This window comes from Rhinolophus sinicus, chromosome X, assembly GCF_036562045.2.
Source record: "Rhinolophus sinicus isolate RSC01 chromosome X, ASM3656204v1, whole genome shotgun sequence".
Taxonomy (NCBI): domain Eukaryota; kingdom Metazoa; phylum Chordata; class Mammalia; order Chiroptera; family Rhinolophidae; genus Rhinolophus; species Rhinolophus sinicus.
This window is the reverse complement of record NC_133768.1, coordinates 96,239,337-96,256,423: the sequence shown is the minus strand read 5'-3', so window position 1 is coordinate 96,256,423 and position 17,087 is coordinate 96,239,337. Positions and strand designations below refer to the sequence as shown.

Genomic DNA, 17,087 nt, shown 5'->3' with positions numbered 1-17,087 from the left:
GTATTTGCTTTTCAGAGAACTGGAGTTCTAACAGTGAAATTTAAGCAGGAGATGTGTGGATTTGGGTGTAGGAGACCTTTCAAACAGCTTTTTACTCCTATGAAACAGGCTTGCTCTGGCTCAATGAATTTGCTGTGTAAATGATTTTCTAATAAGTTAGGCTGGCTTTACTCCTCAGATTATTTTGTCTTCACCAGTTATACTTTGCTTCATAAAGGTTCACCCGGGGCTATCTTTCAGGAGACAGATTCTTTTACCATCTTGGGATCAGGTGCTTTCTCCGACTTTGTGTGGTTTTATTGAATCAAACCTAGTAAGCTCCACAGGCTTTCAGACTTTTTAGGTAAAACAGTCAAAGATGAGGCAGGCTGTGAACCCCCCCGCGCGACCCTCATTTGCCCCTGATTGTGACTATTTGTGGGTCGGATTTGCTGACGCGGCGGGAGCTGCGACCGGAAAACGGTTCGAGAGAAGCCCCTCGGACATCAGGAAGGGGAGGTGGATTTTGTGCGGAGTAGGAAAACCTTGTTTGGCTCTGGTGGCCAGAGACGAGCTGGACCGGGCTAGGAGGAGACCTGTGGCGAAGCAGAGAGGGGGACTTAAGCCAGCGACCCCCACGCAATCCCATGCAAGGATGGAGAGATTGCACAAATCTTAAAGGGAAAAGCCCTCCCGGCTGTAGGCCAATGAGCGGCGGGAAGGAGGAGTGAGGCTGGGGAACTTCTCCCAGAGCCAGTCAGAGGGGACGGCTGCTGGGAAGCCAATCAGAGCGCCCGAGCCTGCAGCCCCTCTGCAGTAGTTGTGCCAGAGCGCCCTGTGTAGAGCGACGGCGAGCGGGCAGCGGGGCTGTGCTGCCAGAAGCTATCGCACGCGCTCCGCGTCCTCCTCTCGCGACTCCCCGTCGGTCCCCACGCCGTAGTGCCCCAGCTGTCCCCGCAGCCCCGCGCCCCGCACCCGCAGGCTCACCGCTGCCCCCTGGCCGTGTAGTTGGCCTGGCCTCGCCCCGCCCCGCCCGGTCCCTCCTCGCCCCGCCCCGCCCCAGCCGGCCCCGCCCCGCCTGCGCCGCCAAGGGTTCCCGCCCTCGCCCCGCGCCCAGGTAGCTGCGAGGAAACTTTTGCAGCTGCAGGGTAGCGCGGCACGTCTCCTGCTCCTCTTCCGGCCACATCTTGCCAGGCTTGCCGCGTCCTGGGACTGCTCTCGTCCCCGCCGCCACTCTCCCGCGCTCCCCTCGCTCCCCGCCCAGCAGGATGGCAGGGACCGTGCGCACCGCGTGCTTGGTGCTGGCGATGCTGCTCAGCTTGGACTGCCCGGGACAGGCGCAGCCCCCGCCGCCGCCGCCGGACGCCACCTGTCACCAGGTCCGCTCCTTTTTCCAGAGACTTCAGCCGGGACTCAAGTGGGTGCCTGAAACCCCCGTGCCAGGTGAGGAGGAGTCCCTCGCGCGTTCCCCGCGCCCAGCGGAGAGCCCAGGGGCGCGTGGTGCGGTACCCCGAGCACTCTAGCTCCGCCGGGCCGCGGGGGTCTTGCGCCCTGCCTCTGGGCACCTGGGAGTGGTTGCTGTGCCCGGGGCCGACCAGGTCTCCTGAGGGAAGGGAGGAGGGCATGTGTCCCCCGGGCTCGCTCTGCTGTCCCGGAAGGTGCGAGTGGGAAGATCCGCGGGGATGGCCTGCTCCGGAGCTCCCATTTTGGGGGGAGGGCGGGAAGGTGGGAGCTTGCTCCCCAGGCCTCGGCGAAGTGGCGCCCCACATCCGAGCTGGTGCTTTGGGAATTTGCCACCCTCGCTCGCACGTACGTGCTGGAATTTCAGCCTTAGCGGGACCGCGGCTCCACCATTCTTTCCCAAACCTGCCCCCACACTCTCGTTCCTGCAGCCTGGGTTCCCGAGCTCGCGGGCCCAAGTGCAGGCAAAGTTGAGGACAGATCTCCGAATCCGCAGTGGCAGGTAAAGACACACAGAGGGAAACTTTTGAGGAGGAGGGTCCCCCAAATGAGGAGGACTGAGTCTTCTTCAAAACAGCCACCCTTCGCTAGGTTAGCAAAATCACATCAAAAACGGTGCTGCTGGCCCAGGGCGCAGGAGCCCAAAGATGATATAACTCCTCCCCCTCTCAAATTCATCTGCCTTTTTGACAGGCTGGACCCTGAAAGGGAGATGATTTTAGGTGGAGGAAAGTTTCTAAACGCCTGCCTTTTGTTCTGCACTATCAGATCGTGTTGTAAGGGCATATTTTAACCTTAGCTGAGGGCTGCCGCTGTCAACAGATGAATATTAATGGCCTTGTGTGATTGACTGTCCCGCGGTTGGACTCCTAAAAGCCTGCCACAGAATCCCATCAGGACAAGTTGCTACATTGACGATACGGGCCAGATGAGTCAGTTTCAAACAGGTTAATTTATCAGAGGTGCGCTCTGAAGAAAGGGCCGGTTGAATTCACAAACCATAAGACATTTGTGGCCTCCAGGGTCTCTCCGTCTCTTCCCGACCCATGCATGTCCCGCGCTTCCAAGGGCTCCGGGAACAGCCCTCGCCCAAACTTGGCTTTCAACAAGTCAGGAAGGCGGGCCTGATGTTTGGACCAAGTTGTGAATGCTATGCGCGCCCTGTGGGCGCTGCCAGCGAGCGTTCACTAGCGGGAGGTTACCTAGGCAGCCAGCGCGCCCTCAGCCTTTTCTTTAGGTGGATAAAAAGAGCAGAGCAAGCCTGCTGTTTAGTTGCAAAGGTAATTGGTCACCCTTTTTGTTGAGTGAAATGCATTTGCACATATTTTAAATATTGCTTTGCAGGACTTCCCTCTAAGGAAGGGTAGAACTACCTCTTCCACTGTTAAGTGTTAATAACATACCACGTGGGCGTGTGCAGGAGCTGTAAGGGGCAACCTATGAATCAGTTCCACAGAGCTGAAACAACAGGCGAATCTCTCTCCCCCTCGAAGTGCCATGGTAATTAGATTGCTCAAGCCAGAGAACATGCTTTTGTTGATAATGTAAAAATTGGTCTTCGCAGGAGGAGCCCCCACAAGATGAATGGGTCCAGGGTTGGGGTTGGGGCCACTTTTGGCTGATTTGAAACAAGGGAGTAAAGGTTGTGCTTAAAAGAAGAAAAAGGCCAGAGGGAATGCAGATACTGATTAAGCAACCCCTTCTACACACACTCCTGCCCATGCTCCTCCTCTCTCCCCCTCCCCCAGCTCTCTGGCTGCCTGCCTCTTTGCAGCATCTGTATAAAAGTATTGGGAGGGCCCACACACTGTGTGTATGAGATTTGGCCTGCGCTCCCTCCTTCCCAGCTTCCTTACTCCAGGCTTAAGGACGGCCATACTATAGAGAACAGGGACTGGTAATGGAAATTTATCATTTTCCACTAGTATTTCCCAAAGTCCATAGGAAAAAATCACTTTCCAAGGGTCTTTACCATATAAACCCAACATTCTCTACTTCTTTTCTATTTAACAAACATATGCAGTGTTGAGCACCTTCTACATGGCAGGCACTGTTCTGACTTGCCCTGGAGCGAAGCCAAACTTCAAATATGGTGATACCCATACAGCTACCATATATCCTGGATTTACTGGGGCAGTGCATATTTCCAGTGCTCTGTCCTGGCTTGAGACCATGTGTCCTGAATTTTAGTTGGGCAAATATGGCCACTGCAGACATGGAAAACATGGTGAAAATCCTAATGTCCACAATGTGGAAAGGGCTCATCAGTATTTCAGAGAAGAGACAATAATGGCAGACTAAATACAATGGCAAGTGCATAATTTCAAAGTGAATAAATGTGTAATTTGCTGCTGTCATTCAGTGGTTGGAAATTGAAAGAGAGCTGCAAATTATTTGATAGTTACGAATCATGATGACCTCTTAACATTTTTTTCCATCTATTTTTTAAGCTATGTTCAGTTTCTCCACTCCACTGTATTAACTGCATTAAAGCTTTCTTTGTCCCAGATAAAATGAGATTTGGTCACAGGAAAGAGAAATCCTCAAGAATGTCCTGTCTCACTTAGGGGGAGCATTTGGGATTGACTGCTAACTTGGGCCATTAGCAGAATTGGGTTAGAGTGGATAAGGTACATTTCTTATGCTAATATGGATGAGACTAAATGGCATTTGAAATCAGTAGCCTAAAAAATAAATCGCTAGTGCTGAAGGACTATACTAGACTTCCACAAAGCTGATCTAAGGCCTTACAATTTCATGTTCCCATTTCTTTTAGAGTGTTCAAAGGCACAGGATAGCAATTCTAAATAGCATGTCCCCCAAATCCATAGATCTTTTCATATCCCAGTCTTTTTTTTTCTTTTTAAGGATTTGTAACTTGGAAAGCACCACAGATGGAAACCAGGCACGCAGAGTTAGCATTTGGCAGAAAAATCCATATAACTGACTTTCAGTGCAGCTCTTTTGCCCTTATTTAATTTAGAAAAATTCAGAAAAAAGCCCATGAGCTCATAAGTCTAGATGTTTATTTTGTTTTGCTTAACCTACCCACAGGCGCAATCAAGAATGGATACAATTTTAGGCAAGGAAAGTGAGCTAGTAATCAGACAATGATGTTTCCAATTGTCTCAAGGGAATGTTACAGAAATCTGAAAAAAAACTCCTCTAAACAAAAATCAAGTGTAATTCACTTTATGAATGCCATACACCACTTTTGTGGAGGGGGGAGGAAGGGGAGGGATGGGAATGAGAAAATCAAACAAATTGTGGTAGTGTTGCAACTCCCCAAAGATTGAGGAATCTTGCCTTAGAGGGCCTTGGAAAGTGCAAGAACCAATCCAAAAAGCCAAATGCCCGTATGGGTAAAAGGCAGCCTTGAAGAGCCAAAATCTACTTGGAGTTTCTCAAAGTAGATGAAACAACGTAAAAATAAAAAGCAGCATTCTTGCAACAAAGAGAGGTTTTGGTATTTGTGTGTGTATGTGTGTGTGTGTGTGTGGTGTGTGTGTGTGAGTGTGTGTGTGTGTGTGTTTTGTCAGAAGTAGCAACTGTATCTGGGTTGCCAGCCGTGGTTCCCTAATTATTAATAGTTTCAAGCAGTTAGCGGCCCTAGTGTCAGGCAAGAGTATAAGAAGTGAGGTGTTGGGAGAGTTTTCCCTCTGAGATTGCACTAGACGTTTGGGTGAGCAGGTGATTTGTTAAAACTGAAAAACTTGTATTATTGTGTGTTAACTTGGAACAATTTAGAGAATTCTTTCAAAGGTGGTCTGAATAGATTAATTACGTTAATCCTGCTGATTGGTACTGAGATATGCTTAGAGGGGCGCCTCAGTCTGATTGAAGGAGATGGCTGATGATCCGTGGAGCACCTTGGCCTGAATGGAGTTTAAGACTGCCCACTCCTTGGCAAGCTCTGTGTTAGGTGCTGGGGGTTCCGAGAGGAGTAAGACACAGTCCCTTTTGTCAAGGCGCTCACAATCTAGTGGGGGTGCATACAAGTAAACAGGCTTCTAAGGAAAGTTGTAGGATTAAATAGGGTGAAAAGGGCTAGAAAATACCTCCAGGAAATTGGCTGAAATGGTCACAATAGCCAGCCTGGGCAAGGGTAAAGAACTGAAGAGATGAAGTGGGAGATAGGGAGAAATCTCTTAATAGAGCCGCCATCTTAAAAAGAGTTTTCTTAATTCTTGGAGCAAATTCCGTTTGTAAGCATTAGGAAATACAGGCATAAGAAGATTTTAATGGATGCTAGATGCCCCAGATGGTGTCAGTTTTGCAATGTGGTTTTTTTCTTATGGGCTGGTAGGTTGTATCCAATATTTTGATGCAATATTTTTGAGCATTCTGTTACTTCCATCTTTAGAGTTGTAATGTTTGCTGTTTGTTGTAGCCTAGAGAAACGCTGCTTATTACCAACCTGGGAAAAAAGAGGCCTGGATTTGTCTGCTATGAGACAAGACAGAAAATACGTTTTCTCCTTAAATGGCAGCTATCAATGACCACACCAACTTTAGTGTTAGATGAATATATAAAAACATGGGTCTTAAGGGGTATCTTATTACTCATTTCTAAGAAAATTGAAGATAATCACTTGTAACTTGTGCACACGATACATCATTTGGAAAGAATTTCACTGGGGATCATATTGCTCAACTGAAAAGTTCTGGCATGCTGAATTTGTACATTTTTGTGAATGCTTCCTTTTACTCTGATCTCTAGCTTTTTTCTGCATATGGTTGTTTGTATGTTTTAGATTATAAGCTTCTTAAAGGGAAACCACTGCATTTGACGCAGTGTTGAGCACAATGCTGAGAGTACCAGGAACATTTAGTAAATAATTGATGATAGAATTTCTAGATCATTCTGTATCCTCTATGAACTCTTAAATACTTTCTTAAACTATATGTCACCTTATTTTAAAAACCTAAGTCCGAATTTTTATGGCATATTATTAGAGTATGTGGACAAATTTTTCAGGCAACGTCTATTTTGACTGGAGACTGATTCAGGCTTACTTCTGTTAGCTGGCAACTCTTACCATCAGGCAGGGCTTATTAATGTTGAGTACCCAAAGAACAAATTGAAATTAGCAACAACTGTTATGACTGTATTAGTATCATTAAAGGGCAACAATTGTTATACCACATAAATTGTAAGACATCTCTTAAATCAAACTCTCTTTGATTTAATGTCAGCTAGACCTTTCTTGCTAAAGTTGACATTACCATATTTGGGAGTTGAGCTATAACACATGCACGGGCCTGTTGAAGTACCTCACAGGTTTCTGTAACCTGGGATCAGAATTTGTGCACAGGCTCAATTCAAGAAACCATACCAGGAGCCAACATCTATTCAGGCCTAGCCAAACTTGTAATTGGGTTTGATGTTTTTGGTAATCTAGGGTCTAATGGAAAGTGTGGGCAGAACCTTCCCCCAATCATCTGCTCATATTTAGCAAATTGTCAGGCTTGAAATAAGATCCCCAGCACTCCATTATGAAATGGGCATCAGAAAATTGAATCCAAGTCATGGGCCCCTGATTGGCTTTAGAGACAGCATAAAGTAATGGGAATTTACCTTTTGAGATATAATGACAGGGAGAATGTGATTCAGAAAGCAAGGTGAAGATGGGCATATCAGCAGAGAAAATGCATGTTTTGAAATGCTGTGTGTGAGGGGAAAATGCTCACTGGAACAGTATAGTCTTACTTGAATGCCTTGTTGAATACACAAAGTAAAGATTTAGTTCTGTTCTTCAAAGTAAGCCAATTAAGATCAATTATCCAAGTGCTAATTATTAGAAATACTTGTTTGCCATTTTTAAACAAAAATGAATCCAGACTGATTAACAAGGAAGGCATATTTTCACTTTTGCCTCTCTTTGTGTGTAGCTGGATAAAGCCTTGTTTGACAGCTTGTATTTTTTCCTATGAGTAAAAAGGAGTCAATGTTAGGACCAAAATGCATTGCTAGTGTTCCAAACAGTTAATTATTTCTAGTAGCTGAAATTGTATTTATATTCTAGATTAGTAAATCTACTAAACTCTTTGAAGTATATTTAATAGGCTTATATTGATAAATAATTGATAGGAAGTGAGATAAAATACAAGTGAAAGTGGAAATAAGAAGGGACAGGGATGTCAGAACCATTATAAATGGAACCTCCATCCATTGTATTCCTTCCATCCACCTGAAAGTTGAAAGATGATTTTGAGAATATTCTTTATTTTTCAAAATTTCCACAACGAAACGTGTATTTATTTCTTATACATCCAGAATAAGGCAAACTTTTAGAGTAGAATTTTATTTGGCCTTTTTGAGTCTGCGTTTTAAAAATAAGTTTATTACTGGAAAATTAGAAATCCTGATTATGGCATATTTAGGATACATGTACATAATTATCTCTCCCTATTGGACTGTGATCTCGAGTTTAAGGGCTGTATCATATCTTTGTATCCCCAGTGCCTAGCACATGGTGCATGGTACAAATAATAGGTACTCAACAAATATTTGTAGACTAAATGAATAAATGGAATTAGAAATGCATTATGAATGTAAAATTTCCATAAAACCAATATTTAAGTAGTTGATTCATTTTTTACTTAACATCCTAATGTTTCTAAAAAAGTAACTACTTTTTGAGGTCAAAAATCCAGTTGTATATAAGTAAGTGATAAAGGACTTCAGTTTAGTTCATTGGCTGCACTGTAACTCCCTAGAAAAAGTAGACTAGCCATATCTTACCAGAGGTAAGTGTTATGTGCTTGTTTACAAGGCTACTCTAATTAGTTTAAAGATAAATTAAATATATCCACATATACATAAATGCATATATTTATCTTCACTTTATAGATCTGTGGTATTTAGGTTTATGAAAATAATGCCACTTGGTGTCAGTTACAGAAACATACACTGAATGTATGTAAGTTTTTCCTCAGTGTTTGGTGTTTCTTACCTATAACTTCAAGTTTCCTAAGTGTACATTTAAAAGGACATAATCCAAAGTGGATTTTCAGCCATGGAAATTTTATTGGAGTAGGATAAAGGGCCTCATGAGAGTTCTCTTAATTTCTGTATGCATTAGGGCAAACTTTTAAAGTCAGCTGAGAAAACTCAATTGGTGGGCTAGGGATGACCCATTGGAATGTTTTTCAGATAGATGCCCAAGTAGGAAAGAGGGTAAAAAAGAAAGGGATGATGTTCATTTGAAAATAATATCACAATTCTATTTGCATAGTTTCCTCCTTATAGTTCTGCTCCCCCTCTCCCAAACTGTGCATACAGGTACTTACAGTATGGATCATCAAATCCTGGGATCCTCCATTGTTCTTTGTCAAATTTTGGTTTGGATGATTGAAGCTGAGGTAAACCTGGTGAAGAGAGAAAGAGAGTGACAGATATAGGAAGGAGATTAAAAGACTTCACTCTGGTATATTTCAGAAAGTTAACTGGCACATAATAGACTTCAAGGATTGGAAAATATTTGAATATGGAAATTTGTGCCGAGGTGATACAAAGATATGACCCAATTGTATCTGGTTCCCAGAAATACTTCATCTGTGCTTCTTACTTAATATCCATGTTTTTTGAAGTACGTAGTTTACTCATAGCCTCTATCAGACCCTATGCTTGTTAAATGCAGGAGCCATGTTTGATTCATCACGATATCCTCTAGAGTGGTGAGTAGAGTGCCTTATACAGAATGATTAATGAAGTTTGGAATGAATGTAAGAATAAACACGTAAAGACATAGTCTAGAGGACTTGATCACTGTCGAATGAGATCCTAGGATGGCATTTACCTGGAGAATAACTGATTCTCTGAATGCATCATTGTCTAAGTTGATCCGCAGCAGAGACTGAGGAAGGCGTGGTAGAGTGGAAGCTTATTTTTCTCTATTCTGTGTGACCCTGGGAGCCTTGTTGGACTTTTTTAAAAACTGAAGTTTGGGGAGGAAATGACAAGTAGAGATTTTTAGCTACAGCTTTATCTAAATGTGGTGTTTGGATGCGTTTTATATATTTATAGTCATAGATTATATATGTATAAATATTTCTATTATTTTGATAGCAACAATTAATAATTATGTGCTATTTAAACAGTTTGAAAGTTGTTAATTGTTACTTTAAGCAGTGGGTGGTCTTTAACAATCATACCTTACGTTTGTGTCCTGAAAGCCTTACTTTCATATATCTTAGGTACAAACAATGTAGCTACTCATAAAGTGTCTGCAGTTTCTGAGTTCCGACCTGCTTGGTTGTAACACACACACACACACATTTGTACACTCATGCATACACACATGCGATATCCCCACATCTGTATACCCTTCATAATCTAGAGAATAAGCTTATCTTGCACTGGGAAAAGCTCGGGGTTACAGCTTTTCAGAGCTCAAGTAAACCATTTTCAGTTGGATTGGCCCCAAATGTTGCAGAGCTAATTGTCATTAATATCATAGAGCTACTGCTCATTTATCAAGTTCCATCATTTCCCTAAGTACAGAGATATGGTCCTCGTCAAAGTTGTGATGGTCAACCCGTACTGTGAATTTGGCTCACTATGGAGAATTACTTGTAGCATTGGCTGCATTGCACATTGAGCTCTGTAGAAATGAGAATGTGATCCAAGAGGCAGTTTCCAGGTTAGGTTTCATGGTCTGATTGTATTGGGTACCACATTTAACTGTTTCGGAAAATAGATCGGAATTCTCAGAAAAGAAACCTACTAATAATGAACTTTGTATGCTACCTCCGCATAAATATTTAAAAGTTTTTCATTCATTTTTTTTACTTCAACCAACATTTATTGAGCACTGATTCTATGCCAGGTACTGCACTAGGAGCTAATGAATAAGATAAAATCACTGCCTAGGGAGGGAGCCAGATAAGGAACACTATGGATGTCAGGGCAGCAGGATGATAGCTGCCATAAAGCTGGACACCCTGTGGGGTCTGGGGACTGTTGACCTATTGAGGAGTGGTGCCTCGTTGCTTAAGGGGGCTGTTGTGTAAGGTATGTGCAAAGGTACAGAGTTAAGAGATAAAATGATATATTTGTTGGACTGGAAAATTTGGATTGGTTGGAGGACAGATGTGGGGAAAATGGAGGAAAGATGAACTGAGAAGTAAGTGGGAAATTCTGAGGAGTTTCCTTGGGCTATATCCAAGGATGATGAGGATCCGTGAAAACATTTAAAGAAGAGAAAATGTCACTCAGTATAGAGCATGACTGGAGAGTGAGTGGTAGCAGGGGGTTTTAATAATGCAGGTGAAAAGGTGGGCTGTACATGGAACAAAAGATAAAGTTGAGAGAATAGAGACAGTAGAGTAGACATGACTTGGTGACTGGATATGAGGACAGAAGGGAGAGTATAGAACTAGTTTTTCTGGGTGGTAGGACTGGCACATAATAGGTGCTCAGTGTATATTTGTTGAGTGGATGAATGAAACATAGGAAGAACATATTTTTAAGGGATGAAATAGCGAATTTAGTTTTGAGCTGGTTGAGTTGGAGGGGTCCTTTGATCATTGAAGCAGAAATGTCTGCTAGGTGGTTGAAGCTGTGTTTTAGATCATGGAAGAGAGAGCAATCAGGGCTATAGATACATGCATGGACATTATCGGCATATAGATGGTAATTGAAACTCAGGGAATAGATGAGATCACTGGGAAAGAGTGTATATATATATATATATATATTCTTCTGGAGTTCAGGAGAAGCATAATTGGGACTCATCAGTATATAGGCTCAAGTTGGAAGTCATGGGTGTGGATGATATTTTCCAGGGTTTTGCATATGACATGTCTTAAGATGTATTTTGCCAACATCTGGTAATTTTTTTAAAAACTGCCAAAGACTTCAAGAGCTCTCTTGATTAAGAGAAAGTATGAGTATATGTTGTCATGGTCCAAGACTTTGCAAATAAGATAATGTACCACCAAACACACACACACACACACACACACACACACACACACACACAGTGAGAGAGAGAGAGACAGAAAGATAGATTTCTATGTAGAAAAATACATTAGAATAAAGGGATTTCTATGATTTTTGATAGCAATAATTAATAATTATGTGTGTTATTTAAACTGTTTGAAAGTTGTTGTTACTCTTAGCAGTGGGTGGTCTTTCACAATCATACTTACATTTGTGTCATGAAAGCCTTGCTTTCACATATCTTACATACAAACAATGCAGCCACTCATAAAGTGTCTGCAAGTTCTGAGTTCCACCAACCTGCCTGGTTGCAACATGGAGGTCCCTTTGGTTCCCCCCCCCCCGCCCCCCAGCACTCGCCCACTCTGGCAAATGAAAGCAGTAACAGTTTGTAGCTTTTGGAGTTCTTGTCTCTATTCCACTTCAGACTGGGCCCTGCTGGCTAGTCTCTGAAACATGTGGTTCCAAGCAAATACTAGGAATACTTGTGTAATTGGGCTGATCTTTTCTTGAGTGTCTATGGAGATATAATGTATTTTTGGTTGGCAAGGGGAGAGGGTTGTATAATTGTCTGTTTCTCTGGCATGAATGGTTTCTTTAATGTCCCTGTTGTTTAAGAGGTTGCCTTCATCAGGATTTCTACTGTCATTCAATGTAAGCTTGAAACTTCTTGTTCTCCAGATTTCTTGAGGTCACTTTCAGGTTGATGGAATAGTTTGGAAGGGCCAAGAAGGAAAATCATAGGAACTACCATTTACTGAGTGCCTACTATATGCCAGTTGTTTTATATTTAATCTCTCATTTAATCTACCCAGCAAACCTGAAATGTTGGTAGGTGGTTTATCTCCATTTTATAGATGAAAGGTTTACTTTCCAAAGGTTGTGTAAGTGGTGGAGCCAGGATTTGCCTCCAGATGTGTCTCACTCCATAGCTTAGCTTATGCTATTTCCAGTATACCCATTGGATTATGAGGGGAGGAAATATGGTCTGGATACAAAGTATTTGACTTAAATTCCCACACTCCTTTGACTTTTGTGACATTCTTTACTGTGGGTTCCCCTCCCACTGTAAAGCTGGTTCTGTCTTTGCTTGTTTGCCCTCTTCCGCCCACCTGTTATTAAATGAAAGCGTTTCAGTAGCGCTTGTCCTTTGCCCTTTCCGTTCTCTATCTGTTCATTCCCACACCCATTCCCATGACTTCACTATCTTCGCTGTTTGAATGACTCCTATATCTCTTTCCAACATGACCTCTTCCTTGCTTTCCAGTTCACTGTTTCCCAGTTGCCGGCTGGTTATCTCCATCCAGAAGTCCTGCCAGTGCTTCACTTTCAAGAGACTCAAAAATTAATCCATTATTTTCTTTTCCTATCTGCACAAACCTGCCTCTCTCCAACATTCTATATTTCTGGTAATAGCATCTCTGTCTGGTACCCAGACTTGAAACCTTGAAATCATCCTTGACTTCTCTTTTTGCACATCTCATACTCAGATTAAATGGTTATGTCCTGTGAGTCTGCCTCAATCATGTCTCTCACTCTTACCCCTGTGGCATGTGTGCCCTCTACTTAAGCATAACAGGCTGCTAAATCATTACTGAAAGGACCCTGTATGTGTCTGCCTCCAAGCCTTTGCCTATAGGCTACCTGACTGTTGTCCCATCTTTCAAGGTGTCAGTGCAGTGCCATCTTCTTCATGAATCACCTCATGATTCCCCATGACTAGATGTGATCATTTCCCCCTTTGAACCCTGCTATCACTGTACTTCTACTGCCTTGGTTCTCGCTTGCTCTTGTAATTATTTATGTACTTGACTTTTTTCTTCTTACTAGAGCCTCGCTTCTTAAAGTGTGGCCCCGGACCAGCAGCATCAGCATCACCTGGGAGTTTGTAAAAAATTCAGAATCTCAGGCCCCATCCCAGACCTACTGAATCAGAATTCGTATTTTCAAACAAGAGCCCAGGTGATTTGTGTGCATGTTAAAGTTTGAAAAGGGCTGCTTCCAAGTGTAAGCTCCTTGAGGGTAAGAAGTTTGTAGCACTTAGAGAGGGTCTTGCACATAATGGTTAGAGCAATGTTTTTTTGATTTCTCAGGTTTGTGCTATGCTTCAGCTATTCATTCATTGATGTGGCCTGAGAGATCTATATGGAAGAAATGTATGGGGGAGTGAGGGAGGAAGGGTGGAAAGAGGAAGGAGAGAGGGAGATTCAGTGAGTTGAGGGGAGCAGGGGAGGGAGAGAATGTATGAGAATAAGAATGTGACAATGAATAGGCTAGAGAGAGCCTACAAGATCTCTGCTGGGTGGCTAACAACTTTGGGACTAGTTTGGAAAACAGTCTTTGTTCCCCCCCCCCCCCACACACACCATTGGTAGAACCTCTAATTTAGTCCTTGGCTTAATTGAATGTGGCCAGAGGTAAATATCTTCTGAGATCATTTTGTCCTTACCCTAGGGACCTACTGGTTTCCCATTTTCTCTTTTGCTGGCATTCTGGGGTATTGTTCTCTGGCCATCCTCAGAAGTCGCAGTGGAAATTTGAAGAGTTTTAAAGAGCCATGGAAGAATTGTGCTCACTGCTTCAAATAGCCCCTTCTGTTTTCAGAAAGAGATTTTCTGCTTTGCTTTCAAACTTCAAAGTTCATTTCTGAAATAAAGGTTTATTCCCCCCATGGAATTCTGAAGGTTTTGATACAAGTGTTAATTTCTAAAACCTAAGTTGTTTCTTGCCTTTAAAACTTCAGTGCTATGGGTCAATTTAATAATGGTGCCTGAAGGTTCTTTTGGCCTTCAAAAGCTATCAGATTGCCTTTTCTTTGTTCTTTGAGAGAGTAAGGTTGCCTCATTCACAAAGCCTGAACGTGATGTTGGAACCAGCATTTATTCAATCATTTAGTCTTCCTTTGCCCACCCCTTGACAATATCCAGTTTTATTTTCAAGTTAGTTCCTAATGAAAATGAGACATATTATCAACTAACAAATCTGGGTAAAAGTCCCTAAAAGCTCATCAACATTTTATAGAGTACTAATAAGTAACCCAAGTTGCTGTGACACCCATAGCTAAGGGAAACAGTGGGTGCTCTGCACATTCATCACAGCCCTTCTGGGGCTCAGTATACTTCCAAAGCTACTGAAGGCCCTCCCTTCATCCCCTGTTGTACTGCTCCCCACATGTTCCCTTTTCACCTTCCTCCTTTCCACCCTCACACTCTCTCTCAACTGGTTATAATTTAGAACAGAAGGTGTTTTATGGTTTGTTATATTTATTGGATGGTTTTGTGTTTCTTGTTCTCTAAAAAAAATTGATGAGTAGAATGTTTTATATTTTCCTCCGTATTTTAGTTTTAAGTTGTTTCCTTTTCCTGTAGCTCCTGATTTCCTTCTCTCCTCTGTTCCCCCATCTTCCTCTGCCTACGCCACATCCGCCTACCCTGGGTGATTCTGGAGAGAAAACAGGCTTTCCATTTCTGCCCACATATTTGGTTTGGGTACCTGGTTACTTCTCTTGGGATATTGCGAAATTCGATTCCTTAGTTAGTTTGGAGATGAAGAGCTCTAAAATACGCACCCATGAATTTACATTCCACTTACTAAGAATTCTGAGTATTTAAAAGGCTTTTTGTACAGATAGGACAAGGTTACATATATCTGACTTGTACCTCAGATCATTGCTATGTAGTGGGCATTCTGTCTCACTTTGCCATAATTCTCAATGAACTCAAATGGCATCTTTGTGCTTAGAAATCTATTTTCTTATACTGAATGCCTTTTCCTTTTTCTGAAGATACGGGAGCCCCTTTAAAACTCTGCTAGTGTGGGGTAGAACTGACAACTACCTTGTAGGCTAACCAAATTGTAGCCTGCTTTTCCCTGATGAAGTTATCACATTTCAGGGACATTGTTTCACTTGCAGGATTTTATTGTCGTAGTTTCAAATTTGGCTTCAGGTTAGAGAATGTATTCCAGTTAGACTATTCTTTGGTATTTTTTCTTTGTCTTTACGCTTATGGGGATCTTTTGTTTGTGCTGTATCTATTATCTCTTACAAGCTTGGCCAAGGTTGTTAGGTTATGCACTTACATATAAATATTTAACAAGATAAGTTAGACAAAATGTGCTTGAAGATACTTCAGCCCTTCTCCCCACCCCCACCGCTGCCCCAGCTCGGTTTTTGTGCAGAGTCACAGATGGCTGCTATATCTCAAATGTTTAGATTTGGAGGGCATTCCTTTGCACTTTGCTTGATGGACACAATGAAATGGAAGCTTTTGAGTCAATCTTGATTACCAAAATGGTAGCACCCAGTAACAGATATTAGGCTCCTCTTCCTATTTTTTTTTTCTAGCTAGTTATCCCAACTCCCTTAAGCTAGAGAGTTTTAGGTATGAGATTTGTGTTTTTTAAGAAAATATTTTGGATAAAGACTAATGTTCTCAAGTCAGGAATAACAATTAGTACCATTCATTAATCAGGGGCATGTTTTGACTTTGAGTCCTGGCTAGGAAATATAAACTGTGAAAGTCACACATATATATGAGCCTCAGGCAAATTTATGACTTGTCAGCCTTTTAAGGTTAAATTCTTAACCCCAAATTGGGGCTGGCTTTATATGTGGATTCCGGCACATTCCTTTGGGCCACTGAACACCCCCCATCCCTAGTACTTTGCTTAACAGCAGCTAATGGCCTAATGAGCGAGAGGGATTTCTGCCTCTTATCAGCTGCCTAAACAGCAACAGGAAGGCTGATATACAGAGTATAGGTCAAAATCTGAGTTCTTGAACCAAAAAACTACAAGGTCAGTTTAAAACTCTGGATATGTGCTATCTCAATAGTCATCAATACCTGTAAGTGAAGGAGTTAGATACTTGAGTTCAAACAAATAGTAATAGTTGTCAAAAGTATCAACAGTCAAATTAATTTTGCTAATAGTTCTTTCAGCCTTTGTTTAGTTCTTCTATAAATAGCCTTCATATAGTCTTTAATGAGCTTTTAGTTTGCGCCTGGAGGTCGTTGTGGTCATGTGGGAGTATTTGATTGTCAGATGGTGATGATGGTGGAGGCAATGATATTTATATTTTGGCCCAGATTTTGGAAGAGGCTGCCAAGTAAAGGTAAATAGATATCTTCTGCTACTTTTACTTCTTTTTAAACTGAGGTTTTGAATAAATATGCACTGAACTTGCCACGAGTCAGAGAAACCTTTGTGTCTCCTCAGACCTTTTTAAGGAGGGCCATTGCCTATTTTTTAGATCTACTTGGAATCCAGGCTTAGACTTACATAGAATAAATATTTTAGGGTGTTCAGTGCCCATCATAGTGAAAGCCTCTTGTCTTTCATCTTCTGTATTTGCATTTTTTTCAGAGACAATAATGGAAACATTTTTTGTCAGATTCTGTTCTGTTATTGAAAACCCTATTTATATAAACAGGCATTGTTGTGGCTTAGGGAAGAATGTGGGGTCCCATTCTTTAGCTCCTTGTATATCTTTGCTAAAGCTTGTCTAAATAGAAGTAATGACACTTTAGTCTAAGCAGCTTTCCTCATTTAGGTAAGCAGGGTGGTTTGAAATTTCAGTTTACTAGATAATTGAGTCTCTTCTTAATTATTTCAGGCATGCAGGTTGCTCTCTTGATAGTAAAGAACCTAAAAATCTATTAATCCTCAGGCATCCATTTGGTAATAAAATCCAGTGCATTTTC

At 42.2% G+C, this 17,087-nt stretch overlaps 1 protein-coding gene across 1 annotated transcript in view; it reads left to right on the top strand.

The window, feature by feature from the left end:
* The first annotated feature begins 1,100 nt into the window (after positions 1–1,100).
* The window catches only part of GPC3 (glypican 3), a 472,819-nt gene continuing 456,832 nt past the window's right edge, over positions 1,101–17,087 (top strand). The window contains exon 1 of the mRNA XM_019717458.2: positions 1,101–1,422. Coding sequence (XP_019573017.1) covers positions 1,248–1,422 — 175 coding nt within the window. The 5' untranslated portion in view covers positions 1,101–1,247. The remainder of the gene's footprint in view (positions 1,423–17,087) is intronic.